General features: G+C 61.1%; 2 protein-coding genes across 21 annotated transcripts; one reads left to right on the top strand and one right to left on the bottom strand.

Moving 5' to 3' along the window:
- Positions 1-1,984: 1,984 nt before the first annotated feature.
- Positions 1,985-4,582, bottom strand: BLOC1S3 (biogenesis of lysosomal organelles complex 1 subunit 3). The gene is made up of 2 exons (XM_070632953.1): positions 4,441-4,582; positions 1,985-3,972 (listed from the first exon to the last, which is right to left on the bottom strand). Exon 2 carries the CDS (start codon positions 3,962-3,964, stop codon positions 3,362-3,364), a length of 603 nt encoding a protein of 200 aa, XP_070489054.1. The 5' UTR covers positions 3,965-3,972; positions 4,441-4,582; the 3' UTR covers positions 1,985-3,361.
- Positions 4,583-4,847: 265 nt separating this feature from the next.
- On the top strand, positions 4,848-14,441 carry TRAPPC6A (trafficking protein particle complex subunit 6A). 20 transcript variants are annotated; one of them, XM_008543380.2, is made up of 6 exons: positions 4,848-5,124; positions 11,998-12,065; positions 12,287-12,404; positions 13,063-13,146; positions 13,328-13,421; positions 14,103-14,441. In XM_008543380.2, exons 1-6 carry the CDS (start codon positions 4,993-4,995, stop codon positions 14,132-14,134), a joined length of 528 nt encoding a protein of 175 aa, XP_008541602.2. In that variant the 5' UTR covers positions 4,848-4,992; the 3' UTR covers positions 14,135-14,441. The 20 variants fall into 20 exon arrangements, 18 of the variants coding, with proteins under 18 accessions (XP_008541602.2, XP_008541601.2, XP_008541600.2 ...); XM_008543379.2 differs by having other exon boundaries at positions 4,964-5,124; positions 13,046-13,146; XR_011543805.1 differs by having other exon boundaries at positions 4,972-5,124; positions 12,229-12,404; positions 13,046-13,146; positions 13,305-13,421.
- The last annotated feature ends 2,161 nt before the right edge of the window (positions 14,442-16,602 follow it).

The raw sequence follows: 16,602 nt of genomic DNA, 5'->3' as shown, positions 1-16,602 counted from the left end.
TCAAAGAATGGTGGAGAAATGCCAGGAAGACACAGAAGCTGGCTTGAATGGACGGTACTGGCCAAATTGGAGATAATTTGAGCATCAAGATAACGAGAGTAACATATTACAACCCATTCAATAAAATAGGAATCTGGAGCACCCCTGACCTGACTCCCACCCTCTCTCCGGGGGTCTGCGTGGCTGCTTATGTCTCAGGGGATCATCTGCCCAGGGCAACATGAAAGTGAGGAACTAGAAAAATCCAAGGCTTTTCCACTGTCCACTCCCCAACCTACCTGCAGTGATTTCCAAGTCTATCCACATATTCTGACCCTCCCATCCATCCGGGGTCTATGTCTACCCACCCACCCCTTGAATCTTGGCTGGACTTGGTGACTTGCTAATAACCAAGAGAACACAGAGGAAGCAATGCTGATTGACTCCTAAGTACTTCTGCTCTGTCCACTGAAACACTCAGGTCAGAGCCCTGAGCTGCCGCATAAGCAGTCTGACTACTTTGTGGCTGCCATGCTAGGAGGAAGCCCAAGCCATACGAGGAAGCCACATATAGACACTCCAGTCAGCAACCCAAGTCTTTGAGTCATCCTGGCCCAGCCACCAGAGTGAAGTCATGTGGACCCCTTGATGCCAACCCATTGCCAGCTGAATACCTGAGTGACCTCAGTCATTACTACAAAGAGCCAAAGAATCTCCCAGCTGAGACTTGCAGGAATTCCTGACCCACACAATCTGTGGGCATAATAATACCGTTGTTTCAAGCCACTAGGTTTCGGGTCATTTGTTACAAAGAGAGGAATCAGAACCCTATGCCAGATCACCTCTTTGTCCTGGGGATTTCTCAACATTTTACATTATTCCTCAGGATTCTTTCTTTCTTCTGGTTTCTCCAAGGTTAAATCGAGGGGAGGGAACTAGTAGCCCATGCTAGTTCATCGTTTGGTCTTCTGGTGTGCTTTGCAGTTTTCGATTGTGAGCTTAAACTTGGTTGATCTTAATCTGCTGTAACTCTGCACAAAGCCGGCTGAGAGTGGCTTCCCGGCTTTGGCCAGAGCCAACTTGCAGCTCATTTCTATGTGTGGGGTTTCCTGGAGCACTCCACAGGGGTCAATTCAAGCCCCAGTTGGCCTGAAGGCAGGTCTGTGGTCATGAATTCCCTGGGGAAACATTTCCTCCACCCAGAGCCCAAGTCGAGACAGACAAGTTTCCTAGGCGCGCCTCGATGGTTCCAATCAGATTTTTTTCTAGCACATTCTTTCATTGAAGGTGTTGCTCTTCAAGGGACCAAGTTCTATGCAGGGGCCTCTGCTTCTCTCCAGACACCCCAGCCCCAGGCCTGGAAGCTGTTAAAATCTAATGCCTTGCGTCTCTGGCATTGACAAATCCTGTCAGGGCATCTGCGGCTTGAAGCTACCTCTGCTTGGGGCCCAGATTTTCCAGGTTCTAGTCTGAGCTCAGTCGTACATTTAAAAGGATGTTCCTTCATTTTTAAACCAGCATTTCTGGGTATTTTTTCAGAGGCAAACCACACTGCAGAAGCACCAGCCTCAGAGTGTCCTTTTAAAAACACACATCTAATGACATGATTCTCTGCTCACTGTCCAATAAAGGCCAAGAATCTTCACCTGGTTTAAGAGCCCAGCTTCGTCTGGCCCCTGCTGGTCCCACACTCACCTCCCTCGATAACACCCCACTGCCCCATCTCCACTGCTCTCTCCACTCCAGGTGGAGAACAGAAGGTGTCACCTTCTCCTGTCACTTAAATAGGCTATGCTCCCTTCTGACTCAGGACCTTTGCATATGCTGTTCCCCTGCCTGTAACTCTTCTCCACCGCACTCCGGTTTCACCTATTTATACCTTTAGGCTCGGCTCAAACTCACTCATCACCTCCCCAGGGAAGCTATCTGACTCAGCCCCGTCCCCCCCATGGCGCTAACCGTGGTGCCAGAAAAATTATAAAGTTATAATTATTAAAACTATCCATTTATTTACCAGAATATTTTATTAATGTCTGTCTCCCCCAGTGGACTGTCGGCTCTGTGAGGGCCCGGACGGGCTGTTGCCCCCCCAGTGCCCAGCACAGGACAGGCACAAAACAGGCCAGTGAATGTGTGTCCAATGAATGAAATACAAATAAATGCAAAGCCAGGGCAGAAAGCTTAGGGTCCTCTCGTGGGACCGCATTCTCGAAATCACCAACCGACCCACCCCCAGCTTAGGTGGGGATTCAAGAGGAGTTGAGCACATCAGTAATGGTTTTGAGTTTTAATGAGTCCGCTATAAAGTGCTTTTCCCCACATCTCCATCCTGGGGGCTCAGATCTCAGCTTCCGCCTGGGATAACAGAGTTGGGGGTGGGGAGGAAATGTGAATGGGACCAGAAGAGGGAGCAGAAGGGAAGGGGCAGAAAGAGGGAGCTAAGCCCCGACACTGACACAATTCAGAAATCCAAGTCCTTTTAGCATGCAGGGGCCGACAGATCCAGGGGTTTAGCATGCACGGACCAGGCATGTGATCCTTATCTGCAAAGGGCTGTCATCTGGCGTCCAAAGTACCAGGGCAGGGCTGTACTGGGCCCTGAGTACCTGAAGGGTGCCACCCTGGTCCTGGAGAGTCAGGAGGACCACCCCTTTGGGTCGGTAGGGGGCCTCATCTTGGGCCTGAGGAAGGAAACCACAGGGGGCCTTTGGAGCCCCGGATCAGGTAGGTAGTCCAAGCAGGATGCGAAAAGCAAAAAGAAGCAAAACCAATCCTAGGGGGACAGCTGGATCCAGGATACAAGATCAGGCCGAGGGATTGGAGCTAAGTCTGAGGAGGAGCCAGGAGACGGCAGAGCAAGAACTAGAACGAGGAGAGGGAAACAGAACCAAGCCAGGGGAGCAGAAAAAGGGCCCAGCCCAGCGGGACAAAATTCCAGAAGTGGAGCTAGCATGGGAGGCAGAGCCAAGGGAGTGAAGGAAGATGCCAGGGAATCTGCCGTGATTCTGGGATTCCTGTGGGAAGAAAGCAAACTCAGACAGGCAGAGAGCAAGGAAAAGGTGGAGCACGGAGCCCCAGGATGGAGACACATCAAGGAGCGGCTAGTTAGCCAGGGGCTGGAGCCAAGCCTTAGAGACAGGCTCGGAACCAGGGAGCAGGGCCAGGACCAGAGGAAGGAACAGATGCAAGGGGCAGGGCAGGGCTGGGCTACGCGCCAGAAGATGAACACATTATCCACCTGACACACAGTATTATACAGGGGGCGGGGTTAGTCCTGAGAGTGACAGGGAGATGCGAGGGGGCTTCACAGGGTACGAAGCCAGGTCCTAGGCCGCAAGGCCTATCCCCAGGGCGCAGAGTCCAGCGGTGCAGTGGGTCAAGGCTAGGCCCGCGGTCCCGGGTCTTGCTCCGGCTCGGTCCCCGGCACGCCGCGGATGTCGGGCAGCAGGCGGCAGCCGGCCACGATGTCCAGGCGCTCGGCCAGCGCGCAGAGGTCCCCTCGTGCCAGGCGCACGCTGTGGGCCGCCGCCAACCCCGCCGCCTGGGCGGCCGCCAGCCTGCCGGCCAGGGCGGCCACGTCGCGGCCCGCGCGGCGGTACACGCCGCTCACGGCGGCCGCCACGTCGTGGTCCAGCCGCGCCTGGCTCTCGGCCAGCCGGAGCTGCAGCAGCGAGCGCGCGGGGGCGGGCGCCGGGACCTCCTCCGCGGCCCAGGCCTCCCCCGCCGTGTCCCGCTGCACCACCAGCGGAGGCAGGTCCCTCGGCGCGGCCGTCGGCTCCGGCTCCGGCTCCGAGTCGGTCTCCGCGGCCTCCCCGGCCACCCGCAGCCCCGTGGGGCGGCCGCGCGTCGGGCCCGAGGGGCCCAGGTACAGCTCCTCCTCCTCCGATGAGGACGCGGAGAGCTCCGAGTCCGTCTCGGCCGCCTCCCCCGGCACCACCGTCTCGGGCCTCCGCGGCGGCCTCCGCCGACGACCCTGGGACGCCATGCGCCGAGCTAAGGGGGAGAGGAGCGGAGGGACGGCATGAGGGGCGGGCGCGCGGCGGTGGGTAAAGGGCGCAGGGGGTGGGTTCCCAGCCCCTCCACTGACTATCAGCGATTTGGGGCCGTCTGCTTCCCTTGCCTGGGCCTCAGTTTCCTCCTAGGTAAACAGGGCTCATCATCCCTGCCTGTGATGGTGGGGGCTCCTGGACCCCAGCCTCTTCCTTGTACGGATGGGGAAACTGAGGACCAGCTCGGTTAAGGCTCTGAGGCCTGATCTCCCAGAGACCCAGACTGAGCTCTTTCCGATGCTGCCTCCTACAACACTGTCCTCCAAGCTGGTGTCAGATGCGGAAGCACACGGGCTCCCTGGCTGCTCAAGGGACCAGTGCCAGGGTCACAGAAAGGGTGACAGTCCGGCTGCACTCTGGGGAGGGTGCATTAGTGGGGGCGTGGGGAAAGCGCCATCCCGCAAGGCCGTACCGGGTCACCGAAGCTCCGAAGCCGCGGGATCCGCTACCCAGCAGAAACGCGGCGTCTTCACCGAGGGAGATGGAGAGAGGCAGCCCCAACCAATAGGGGAGCAGGGGGAGCGGGCGGTGGCGGCCAATCACGTGGGCCGCTTGGCTATCAACCAGGAAGCAAGTCCTCAGGACCGGCTTTGAGGGCGTGTCTGAAGTCACGTGAATGTAGGCAGGGCCAATAGGAAAGCAGTTGGGCTGGCGCTTCCGGGTTGAACGCGAGGCGAGCGGACAAATAGGAATTTTGAAAAACGAGCTGTGTCACGGGTAACCGGTGCCTCGGCCAATGGAAATGCTCGAGGACCCGGAAACAGGGAAGAGACGGAGGGAAGGGCGGGGATACCGTCACGTGTGGCCAATGAACGACGTAGACCCTCCCCCTGGTCTCCCAGGTTCACGCGCGCCCCGCGTGAGCCAGGGGGAGGGAGGCGGGGCTAGTCTGAAACACCAATGGAAGCAGGAGTAGGCGGGGTCGCGCCTAGACGCAGGAGGCGGGGCTTGCCCACCCGGGCCAATGAGAGCGCGAAGCGCCGGGCGCTCGTTAGGCGCGGGAGGCCGGCGCATGGCGGACGCGGTGCTGTTCGAGTTTCTGCACACGGAGATGGTGGCGGAACTGTGGGCGCATGATCCCGACTCCGGCCCCGGGGTGAGCGCCGGGTCCCCGGGGGAGGAGGAGCGGGCCGCGGCGCGAAGGCCGGATCGAGGCCCCGGGGAGGGCGGAACCCCGGCCCTGCCTTGCTGGGCGACCTCGGGAGCTGGCTCGTCCTCTGTGAAGCGGGGTCGCCGCGGGGCTGGGCTCGCGGGTCACTGCTGGGCTCGAGCGAGACAGCTCTGCGAAAGCCCTTAGCACCAGGCCTGGCCCCGGGTAGGCGGGTAGTAATGACAGTCATTACTCTTACTGGATGTGTACTGAGGACTTAACTGTCTGGGTTGAATCCCGCCCGCGCCACTGAGTATAAGAGCCGGTGACTCAATCTCTGTGTGCCTCAGTTTCCTTCTTTGTCAAATGGGATCGTAACAGCACCTCAGACTCATAGTGAGACATGTATTCATTCAACAAGCTTAATGAGCGCCGCGTGTATTCCAGGCAGTTTCCCTCACCTCGCGAAGCTTACGTTTTCGTAAGGGTCGTAGGGGAGTCAGACAAACAAATAACATCCTATACCACCGGCTAGTTAGAAGTTCTAGAAAGAAAACTTCAGTAGAGTCAGGAAAAGAAAAGGGATGGAGTGGGGGATGGTGGAGAAAAGCCTTTCTGCGGAAGAGAATGGAGGAAGCAAGCCTCGTGGATAAAGGGCTGGTGGGGGGGGGGGGGGGCGGAGAGCATTCCAGGAAGAGGGAACAGCAGGTGCAAAGCCCTGAGGTAGGGCATGCTTGGCATTTTAGAAGCCGGTCCTTATGAAGAACAAATGAGCTCAGACTTTAAAGCACTTCAGGCGACGTCTGGCACGTAATCGGCCCTCAAACCCGGGGAGCTCTTGTTATAAAATCAGTTACCAAGAAGAAAGGAGGGAGGGAGGAGGTACTCAATAAACAGGAGCTGTTGTCACCTGTTTCATTGTTCTTACATCATCATCCTTATGCAGGACATTTTTATTGGCTTCGGTTTTCTTCCCAATTTCAACCCTAAGGAGAGTGTTGCTTATTATCATCTCCAAATAGTTTTTCCGAGTTCATTCATTCAACAAACTGTCACTAAAAGCTGCAAGGCGCCAGGCCCTGCTCTAGGCTCTGGGCTTTACTCGAGGAACCGTACAGAAATCCTTGCCCTTCTGGAGCTCATGTGGTAGTGGAGAGACAGACAACTAAGACAAACGAGTAAAGTGGAAGGTACCCCGGGAAGATGCTGGGAGAAAGCTAAAGCATGGCGAGGCACTCCTAGAAACCCAGGAGTCCCCGACATCTGCCTTTTCTCTCCCCGCTCCAGCCCTCAACCAGGCCCTGCCTGTCCTGCTGTCTAAGTATGTCTCCCATCTCTCCCCTCCCCTGCCTTGGCCCCGGCCCCTCCTCCCTCATCCCCCAGCTCATCTCACCCGTCACCTCTTCACGGCATTCACACCTGTTCATTCTTCGGATCTTGGCTCGAATGCCCTTCCTTCTCAGGAAAGCCTTCCCTGAGCCCCCAGTGGAAGTCGGGTGTCCTTGTACATGCCCTCAGCCCCCCTCCCCAGCTTCTCATTGGTAGCCCTTGTCACACTCCATAAGTACGTATCTGAACGATCCTTTGATTCAGATCCGTCTCCCCTGCCAGACTGCGCACTGTGTGAGCCGGGACTGGGTCTGTGTTGATCACCACATAGTAGGTCCTTTGCACACGGTAGGCCCTTGGTGTGCATTTGTTGAAGTGGATGCAGCTCCCCTGCTGTGGAAGGTGGCGGTGGGGACTGGCGTTCATTTAGTACTGTGACCAATGATAGCACTTACCATAAGTCCTTGCCACGTGCTCTCACGGGCTTCCCCCTCCTGATTTCATTAGATCCTTCTCACAAACCACAGAGGTGGGCAGGTCCGCCCCACTTTGTAGATGCAGAAGCTGAGGCTTTGATGATGGAGTGCTTGCTCTCAAGTGGCAGGGTCAGGAAGGGAACAGGCCTCCCGCTTCTGAAGGCTCTCCTGTAAATCGCCTGCGTCTCCCACAGCGTGTCTTCCCTGACACTCTCCGGGACCATTTTAATGGGATTCTGTGGTCAAGCAAGTGTGGGAAACACCGGGTTGCTCGGCGTGCTCGCCCAGGGCTTTTGGCGCACATGAACTGGACTGTGACTCGGCCGGTGGCTCTGCTCGGCTGCCACCGGAATCCGAGGCTGGGGGCCAGAGATGCCAACGGAACAGGGCCGGGAAGTCCGGCCTCACAGAGCCCCCGGGGGTTCCGGGTGCAGCCAGGCGAGGGGACCGTGGCAGTTCCCTCACACTTCTCGGGGCTGGGGAGCCCCATTTTTCAGGGGCCTGTTGTGGGAAATGGCTTCGTTGTCTCAGTCCTTTCTTGTCTGCTCCTGGCCCCTCCTCCATTTTCTCTTCCTTCTCTCTGGTCCAAGTGTCCTGTCTGACGCAAACGCAGGCCTCCTGTTTCTTGGGAACGTATTGTATCCCCAGCACAGTATCTCATCTGATTTAGTCCTCAGAACAGCCCCACGATGTAAATATTGCTGTCCCATTTTACAGAGGAGGGACTGAGGCAACAGAGAGGGCGGGCTTTCCCCGGGCCACACAGAGGCAGAATCAGGACTCGGGCCTCCGGCTCCAGAGCTTGTCTGTGGCACCGGGTGTGCCCCTTCCACCAGCCCCAGAGCTTCTCGAGGACAGGGACGCTGGCTGGTCCGTCTCTGTGTCCACGGCACGGGCGCCCAGGAGCCACGGTCGTCATTCCGTGCTGGCTCTGGCGAGCTCCGTACCCTGCCCGGTTCAGTTCGCTGCTTATCTGTGGCTGTTGGATGGATGCTCCTGGACGGTTAGCGCTTGAATGGCAGACTGGTCAGACGAGCCTTTGACCTTTGTTATCAAAGCAGTAAAAGCTCCGGGAGGAGGCAGAGGAGGCGGCTGTGGTTTCTCCACTTCAGAAGCTGGGAAGACAAGGGGAGCTTGTGGGAAAGGAGCTGGTCGCTCTGCCCCCCACTGTGAGCCTGCAGGGAGCCCGGGAACAGCCCTGCTGGCTGGGCTTTCGTCCACCAAGGCCCAGGAGTGCCCACGCCGGCCCTTCTCTCAGGAGGCCTGCGGTGGTGGAGTGGCTGTCAGACACAGTCCTTGTCCTCGGGCAGGCACGAGTCGGGGAAAGCCACGGGTTCCTGGTAGAGTGGACAGCGGGGACAGAGCCCTGGAGGGGGCCCGCGGCAGGGTCTTCATGGGCCGGCCCTGGAACTGGGGCTCTGTCCTGAGGGTGGGGAGCCATGGAAGGCTTAAACTGAGGTGTGTGGGGCTCAGACTTTAGAAGGACCTCCCTGGCCACATGAATGAGACTGGATGGGGGTGGGGTGGGCCCTCCTGCTGCAGGAGCCCAGAGCCGAGGCGAGGGCAGGCCCAGTGGAGGGGTGGAGGAGGGGGGAGGACGGGCGGGCTCTGGAAGGAGTGTCAGGGGAGAAGGCGGGACCCCTGGGCGGATGAGGGGGGAGAGTCCAGGGTGACAGGGATAGGCAGGCTGGCTGCCCCCTCACTCATCCTCAATCCCGTGTTGTCTCCCTCTACTTTTGGGTCTTCTGAGGCCGCTCCCCTTGGGGAAGCCGAGAACTCGTCCCCTCTCCCTGTGCTTCAGGCAGGAACCAGGGCTGCTGCTTCCCTGCGCCCCGCCCTGGGCTGCACGGAGTGGTCCCATGAGTGGGGGTGGACTTCACAGATAACCAGGGACAGGGCACAATCACAGCCCCCACTCAACGCCCTCCTGCTTCAGCCCAGGACGCCCTCTCCTCCGAGTCACGTGCTCAGGATGTGTGTGGAGCGCAAGTTCGGCTTGCTCGTCCTCCATCCATCCTCCTCGGAGCCCTGTGACCCTTCTCAGTCTGAAGCCTGAATCTGCCTTTAGCTCAGCACAGTCGTCTCTGATCACCTCTGAGTATTTCCTCTCCTGCCTTGTTCCGCCCGTGCCTTTCTGACACTCTGATGGATATTAGACTTAGTGGATCTCTTCAAGTGTCCTACAACTTTTCTCTCCTTTTCTCAGCCTCGTGTTTTCTGTTGACGATCTGAAAGGCATGATTTACCATACAGATCTGTCCGTTTTCAGCTCCCTTGTTAACAGATGTTGATTTTGGCTGCCCCATTTTTCACCTCCGTCCGTTGTGTCTTCCTCCTAGCGCCGCACTGGCTGGACGCGCCATCAGTGCCAACACCCATCTCCCTTCTCCAGGGGGTTCCCCTCCATCGCTGCCTTATCTCGCTTCCTCTCACTGGGCTGTTGTGTAAACTCAGCTGTGCCCAGAGATGCTGAAGCAGCTGAGGCATCCACTCCCTTCCTCCTCCACCCTCTCTTCCCCGTCACCTGCTCGTGCTCGCCTCTTCTCTTCCCACCTTGCCCTCCCTGTTCTCATGAGTCCATCTCCCCAGACGCCCAGTCTTTCAGTTCAGGAGATCTTTAGCTGGCCCCTGTCAAGGGCTGGTACGCAGGGGTGAGAGGTAACAACAGCTGTGGCTCCAGCTGTTGCCGGGTGCCAGTCACACTGCCACGGTGAGGTAGTGACTCCTGTCAGCTCCATTTCACGTGTGGGGAAACCGAGGCCCGGGGCCATTACACAGCTTGCCCAAAGTCACGCATCCAGTCAGCGGTGGAGCCAGGACTCAAACCCAGGCAGTCCGAAGTCACTGAAGGGAAACCTTCCCACACCCCTCTCGGAGCTCCCAACCTGGCTGAGGGCCCGCTGACTCTCTAGCTGTCCCCTCTCGGGGCTGCTGTCCCTTCTCTCCCCCGCTTAGCTCCTCTTCCCTCAGACTCTGCGCAGACTCGGCCCCTCCTGGAGCCCCGTCACCACACGGCTTGTCTCCGTCCTGGCAGCCCATGACCGTGATGGAATCATGCCTTGCTCGCCCCAGAAGGCCAGCTCCATTGGGGCGGGGCTGTCTGCACCATCCCTGCCGTGGCCCGCATTGAGAACGTTCAGGCAGCATTTGCCACACGGGGGAAACACCCCCTCCTTAGCCTGCGTCACGGGGGCCCCTCCCCTTCCCCAGTGCCCCCCCATGGCCTGAGCTGCATTCTCCCTCCAGCCAGTCCGCTCTTTCCTGCCTCCTTGCCCTCGCACACACCCTCTGCTTGGAACACCCCCCTTCCTGTCCCCCCACCCTCCTGGTGGAACTGGCCCTGCTGCTCTGTGCTGCCCGGTTCCCCGCACAGGGGGGTGGCCATCACCTGGGCACTGTCAGCCCATCAGGCTGGGTAGGGAAGCTCCCAGGGGGATGAACGAGGGAGCCCTGGCTTCTCGTGGTCACACTGGGAGGTCCTCAGGGACACAGATGCCCTGGGTCAGAGTGGAGCCCCGTCCTGCCTCCTCCAGGAGCTCTTCTCTAGGTGGGTGACACCGGAGCGGCAGCCACCACGCAAAGAAGGCTGGCCAAGGGCCGGGCAGCCTTCTATGTGCTGAGGTCCGTCAACCACAAAACAGTGCCCCTCCCTCGTGGGGTCTTTCTCCCAGCCCAGGACCTCAGCCCCTGTCCCCCAGGGGGCCCGTGACCAAGGCTGACAGCCACAGGGGCTGTGACTGATGCTGAGAACACTGCCTGAGCCCGACTGAGTGCTTGGCTTGCGTTTACCAACTCCTTTAATCCTCATAGGACCCCTGGGCCATAATGCTGTTAACACATGGGGAAACTGAGGCACAGGGCAGTTAGCCACCGCCCCAGCCCCACAGCTGGCAGGTGTCAGGGGCTGGTCTGGCTCCGGACGTTGCACTCAGCCGCTGGGTACAGGTTTCCCTCACTGTCTCTGACACACCAAGCTCATGGCCCGCATGTCCTTAGTCATCAGAGCCCCCCGGAGCCCTCCCCGTGCAGCTGACCCTCCTGTGCCTGAGGAAGCCAGGGGAGCACCGGGGGCAGAGCAAGAGCCCGCCAGGGTTGGCCAACGGGTGGCCGTGTCGTCACCCAGGCCCAGGCCCGGCCCGCAGGAGGCACAGGGAATGGCGGGCGGGGGCCTGGGTGCCAGGTGACCTGGCAGAGGACAGGGGCACCTTGCTCTGAAACACGGGTGGCCTCTGCTCCGATCTCCCTGCTCCTGGCACCGCCCGCCAGGCAAGCCCCAGCCTGTGCCACCTCTCTGAGGCCGAGACAGCTGTGGGTGTCGTCCCGGCCACCAACCCACCTGGCTGTCCAGGCTTGGGAGCCGACCTGCTGGGGCTGAGAGACAGCCCCGCGGCAGATGGTGCGTGTGGCAGGCTTACCTGCCCGCTCAGAGGCCCAGGCGCCGGTGTGAAAGGCAGCCTGCTTTATGGGGTTGTTAAATCCAACACAGGTTCACAGAGAGCAGCGGCACGCTCGAGTCCCGACCGCCACTTGCTCAGCATCCGCTTCCCGTCCTCCTGGGTGCGGAGCCCTGTGTGTGCGGAAGGTCGGCCGGGCCCCCACCCCCACAGAGCTGCCTCCCTCCCCGGGCTCTGCACCTGCCTCCCCTCTGCTTGCCCACCCAGGTGTGCCCGACCTTCTCCTAGACATACACCCTGGAAGTGCTTACACTAAGTGAGGGTGAGGGGTGTTATCAGGAGACAGTTGACTGAAACTGAGCCTGGGGAAGACCCCCATTTTTCCAGGAGCAAAGGGGAGCTGGTCCTGAGGCCTGATGGGGTGGGAGCATGGGGATTCAGAGGGCCCAGGAGGAGGACAGGTGTCCCAGGGCAGAGGGGCAGGGCCAGCCTGCCTCTGCAAAGACCTGAGCCTGTCCTGGCTGGCCAAGCAGGAAGGCTCTCCCTCCGGGGTCTCCTCGCCCCTCGACTCGCAGGGATGGGCATGTTGGCCCTGGAGTCCCCTTTGCAGCTGCTACACCAGGTGGCTCCCAGTTGGAGGTGGCTGAGGGCCCCTGAGCCTCTCTTCCTTGGCCTTCCAGGGACAGAATATGAGCCTGTCTGTGCTGGAGGGCATGGGCTTCCGTGTGGGCCAGGCCCTGGGCGAGAGGTGAGAGCTCACCCCTCCTGTCCTTCCCCCACCCCACTGGCTGAAGATGGGCAGGACCGAGGTTGGGTCCCTTCCTGGGCGCGCCTGGGCAAGGAGGGTGGCATTGCTTCATGCAGGAACCCAGCCTGGCTTCCTCCTTCTTCCTCACCCTGGGCTCCTCAAGCCTGGCCCGGCGACCCCCCAGCATCGGCCTGGCCCAAGTGTCTGCCGCTGCCCCCCAGGCTGTCCCGGGAGACGCTGGCCTACAGGGAGGAGCTGGACATCCTCAAGTTCCTGTGCAAAGACCTGTGGATGGCCGTGTTCCAGAAGCAGATGGACAGCCTCCGCACCAACCACCAGGTGTGTGCATGCACCCGGGCCCCGGCTTCCTGAGCACAAGCAGGGGTGGGAACCCAGGAGCACCCGCGAGGGGCCACCCCCACGGAGGGAGGTTGCAGCAGGCCCAGCCCGCCCGTGGGGCCTGCCAGAAGCTGGGAGGCAGGAACCGGCTGTCCCATCGGCAGCCACAGCTCTTCCTGGGGCCTCTGTCCAGTCCTCTGAGGGGGGCTGGGAGGCTACAACGGGGCACCAAGGCTATTTCCAGATTCCCACAAGCCTCCCAAGGTGGAGCCCCAGAGCCGGCAGAAGGCGTCCCGTGGCTGGCAGCATCTTGTCCCGGCGTGACACTGCTTGTCTCAGCCTGGTTCGGGTTCCCATTAGACGCCCACACTGTGCCCGGCCCCACACTGGCCGCTTCACGGCTGGGCCTGCAGCTTCTCACCTGGCAAGTCGTGCGGCCAGGGGGCAGGGCCAGCACACGGCGGGGGCGGACACCGGGCCTAGCGTGGGGAGCCCTGGCCCTCTGCGGCGCTGAAGCATGGGCCCCTGCCACAGTGGTCTCGAGAGAGGGGTCCTTCCAGACTTCAGCCCAATGTTGGGGGGGCGGGGGTGCTGGGTCCTGGCTTCCCTGCCCCCCACTACAAATGCACAGACCCCCACAGGCTTCTCCTCTGCCCAGGGGACCTACGTCCTGCAGGACAACAGTTTCCCCCTCCTCATCCGGATGGCCTCGGGCCTGCAGTATCTGGAGGAAGCACCCAAGGTATGGGGGTGCTGGGAGCCCCCCTCCATTTCACTCCCCCTGTTTACCCAGCCCCCACCCCAGGGTAGGCCCAGGGCCCAGGGAGAGGACTGGCCGCACTGTGAAGCCCGAAGCCCAGCGTGGCCCCGGTCCTGGGTGTTGGCTCCCTCTTCCCACAGTGACCTGTGCCCCCCGCCCCCAGTTCCTGGCCTTCACCTGCGGCCTCCTGCGTGGCACCCTCTGCACCCTGGGCGTCAAGAGCCTGGTCACCGCCTCCGTGGCAGCCCTGCCTGCCTGTGAGTCGGGGAGGTGGGGATGGCGCCCATCCCGCGGGAGTGGCAGGGCTCGAGAGCTTTCCTTCCTGGCTCCCGCGTGCCAGGGAGGTGGGGCTGGACTGCCGAGCCCCACTTGACAGGGGGCGAATTTGAGGCTCAGAGAGCTCACATCACATGCCCAGGCCACACGGCTGGTGCGGCCCATCCATGCACCGGCCCCAGGTGTCCTCCAGCCTGCCTCCCTGGGGTGAGCCAGTCTTGTGGTTTCCAACATTCTTCCCAGCGCAGGAACCCAGGGGGATGTCAGAGAAGTCACCCTGGTTGGAGCTCTGATGAGGAGAACTTGCAACCCGCCTGACGGGGTGTCCTTCTGCCCTCCATTGCCCCTCCCCCCAGCTGTCTTCCCCTCTGCCGGTCCCGAGGCCCCCTCATGGGGGCATCTGGGGCCCAAGTGGGCAGGACCTGAGCATACCACAGAGGCCCGTGCCAGGCCCCTCCCTGTGGCCCAGATGCTTGGCCTTTGTGCCCCTAGTTACCCACAGCCCTAGGATGCAGGCCAGGTGGGTGGGGAGCATCACCCCCCATGACCAGTGAGGAAACTGAGGCCCAGCCCAACAGACAAACAGCTCTGAGCTGTCGGGGCGCTTCCTGCCTCTCCCCTCACATGCCAACCTCAAGCTAATGCCAGCCCTTCTCTTCCAGGTAAGTTCCAGGTGGTGATCCAGAAATCCTGAGCAGCCCCAGGCCCCCACCCCCAGCTGAGCCTCACAGCCGCCTCTGGCCCAGGGACCCCGGGCTGCTGCCTTTGGAGGTGGCCAGAGAGCTGATGCTAGGGACCCCAGGCTGTGGGGGAACGAGCAAGGCAGGGGGTCCAGCCGCTTCAAGGCGTCACAGGTGCTCAACAAGTGGGTCTCCTCGGGAGGTGGGGGTGTCCCGGGGGCAAGGTGGCCCCGGCCTCAGTTGGGGCCCGTGTGCCAGGATCCCCCATCGGGTCACTCTGCACAGCAGATGTTCAATAAAGCTTTTGTATGTGGAGCCAGATTTAACGTGGAAGCTGGGGGTCACTCTGAGAGTGCTGGGGGGACGGGGTGTCTGAAGTGACTGTCACAGGTCCCACTGTGGGGTGGGGGAGCAGAGCACTGTGGGGCTCCCCACCCGTCATTCCCTCCCCTTCCGGGCCCCCTCCACCCGCAGCCCACGGCCTGAACCCGGGAGCTTGCTGCACCCCTGGCTAGGGGACAGTGGCCCCGGCACTGGTGGCCCCCCCCCAGTGTCAACAAGCCTGGGGCTGCCTTCTGCCCAGCGGGGTGCACAGAATGGACCTCTCCCCAGGGAGCAGGGCAGGGGGCTGCCAGGACTCAAGGACGGACGGAGAGGGAAAATGGGCCAGACACCCTCGTTCCCCCCACACACACTTGCATACACATTTCACGTGCCTGGCAGATGAGAGTCATACCCAGAACAGTGGCCCAGCTGACTGGTCCCTGGACAGTGTGGCCTCCCTGCCCTCACTCCCCCCACCCCCTCCCTGTTTACATTCATAGCATCTGGGGGCATCCCGCACCTGGGCCCTGCCACCTGCTGCGTGACGTGGGTAAATAGCCCCTCAGAGCTGACAAGCAAGGCTGGAGTGAGACCTGCATGGGATGACGAAGGGTCTCCTTGCTTAAAACACCCCCAGGGATGGGGGCTCCTCAGCCTCTGCGGAGTTCAGTGCAGACTGCCCGTCGGGCCCTGCCTGGGCCTGCCCCTCCCAGCCCACACAGCAGGTCCCTGTTCCCTGGCCCGCCTTGGTGCCTTTGCACACATGTTCCCTGCTGGGCCACCCACCCTGACCCACTCTCCAAGCTTCTGCTCCCTCTTCCTGTCCAGTAGTCATGGCCTCTGCTGGCCTCCGCGCCCACTGCAGGGGTTACTCACGGGCTCTGTGCCTGCAGCCCTGGGCGGACTCCTGCCCAGCCTCCTGCCCTGTGGTGTTGACTTGTTTATGTTCCGACGCACTTCCTCTTGGGTCCCTCAGGATCCCTCCTCTGGGTGGTGGCGCTGCCCGGTGCAGAGCCTGGCAGATGTTTCCCAAATGAATTGTGGCTGCTTAGCTACACTGTGCACATGGGCAGTGGGGGACCGGCCCAGTGCTGCCCTCGAGAAGCTCATGGGCCCGTCCTGGAGGTTCCCCTACTCAGGCGCACCGGCCCTGCCTCCCTGGTGGCCTGGGTGGTGGGGGCTGCTCGGCGCGGGGGACACAGTCCCGAACTGGTGGAGGACAAGGAGGAAGCCTCCCCAGGAGAAGTGGCTTGAAGGCCTGGGGCAGGAGAGACAGGCCTGGACCCAGGGAGGGAAGGGGGCCGAGCCCTGGCTACAGAGGCAGTGTTCGGTCACCCGGGTGGGACCCCCAGAGGGGTGTCCTAGAGGGCCAGAGGGTCCCCTTCTGTCCTGAGGCTTGTCCTAGGTGCTGTTCTCTGGTTGCCTCCCCATCGCCATCAGGTCACCCCTCTCCCCGGGCTGCAGAGAGACAGGACCCTGCAGAGCGGAGGCCGCCTCCCTGCCCTCACCTCTGCAAGGAGGTCTGCAGGTAGCCCCCTACACACACTCAGCTGGCAGCGGGCAGAGCACCACCACTCCCTGTTCCAGAGCCCCGCTCTGCCTCCCCGTGACCTGGTGCGAAGGACCACACCTTTCCGGGCCTCGGTCTCTCATCTGCAAAGTGGGCATCACCCCTGGCACGGGGGCAGGGCGAGGAAGGACGGGGCTACTGCAGGAAAAGCGTGGCCACTGTGCGTGACTCCTGGGAAGCGTTCATCGTGTGTGTCGTTGTCGTGACACGTGAAGCATCTAGAGCAGCCTAGCAAGTGGGTCAGTCAGCCCGGCAGGTGCCACCGCTGTCGCTGCCCAGTGCCAGCCTATGCTCAGCAGACTCCTGACAACTCTGAGAGGCGGGCCTCGACACCGGCCTGCTCAGCAATGAGGAAGCTGAGGCTCAGACAGGTGAAGTCACTTGCCCAAGGTCACACAGCTGGGCCCTGGAGGAGCTGGCATCTGAACCAGGTACTGTTTGTTCTCTCGATCCTGGGCTCTTCATCTGCATCCCAGCTTCCTGCCCTCCCACCGCAGAAGTGCCCAGGGGCTGGCCCCGTAGACCTTCCGGCAGCTCCCGCCCGACCATCCCCATCCCTTACCCGGGGTGCAGCCCCCAGTCCTCGAG

This window comes from Equus przewalskii, chromosome 9, assembly GCF_037783145.1.
Source record: "Equus przewalskii isolate Varuska chromosome 9, EquPr2, whole genome shotgun sequence".
Taxonomy (NCBI): Eukaryota; Metazoa; Chordata; class Mammalia; order Perissodactyla; family Equidae; genus Equus; species Equus przewalskii.
Note: the sequence above shows the minus strand (reverse complement) of the source record. Positions and strands in the feature narration are given on the sequence as shown.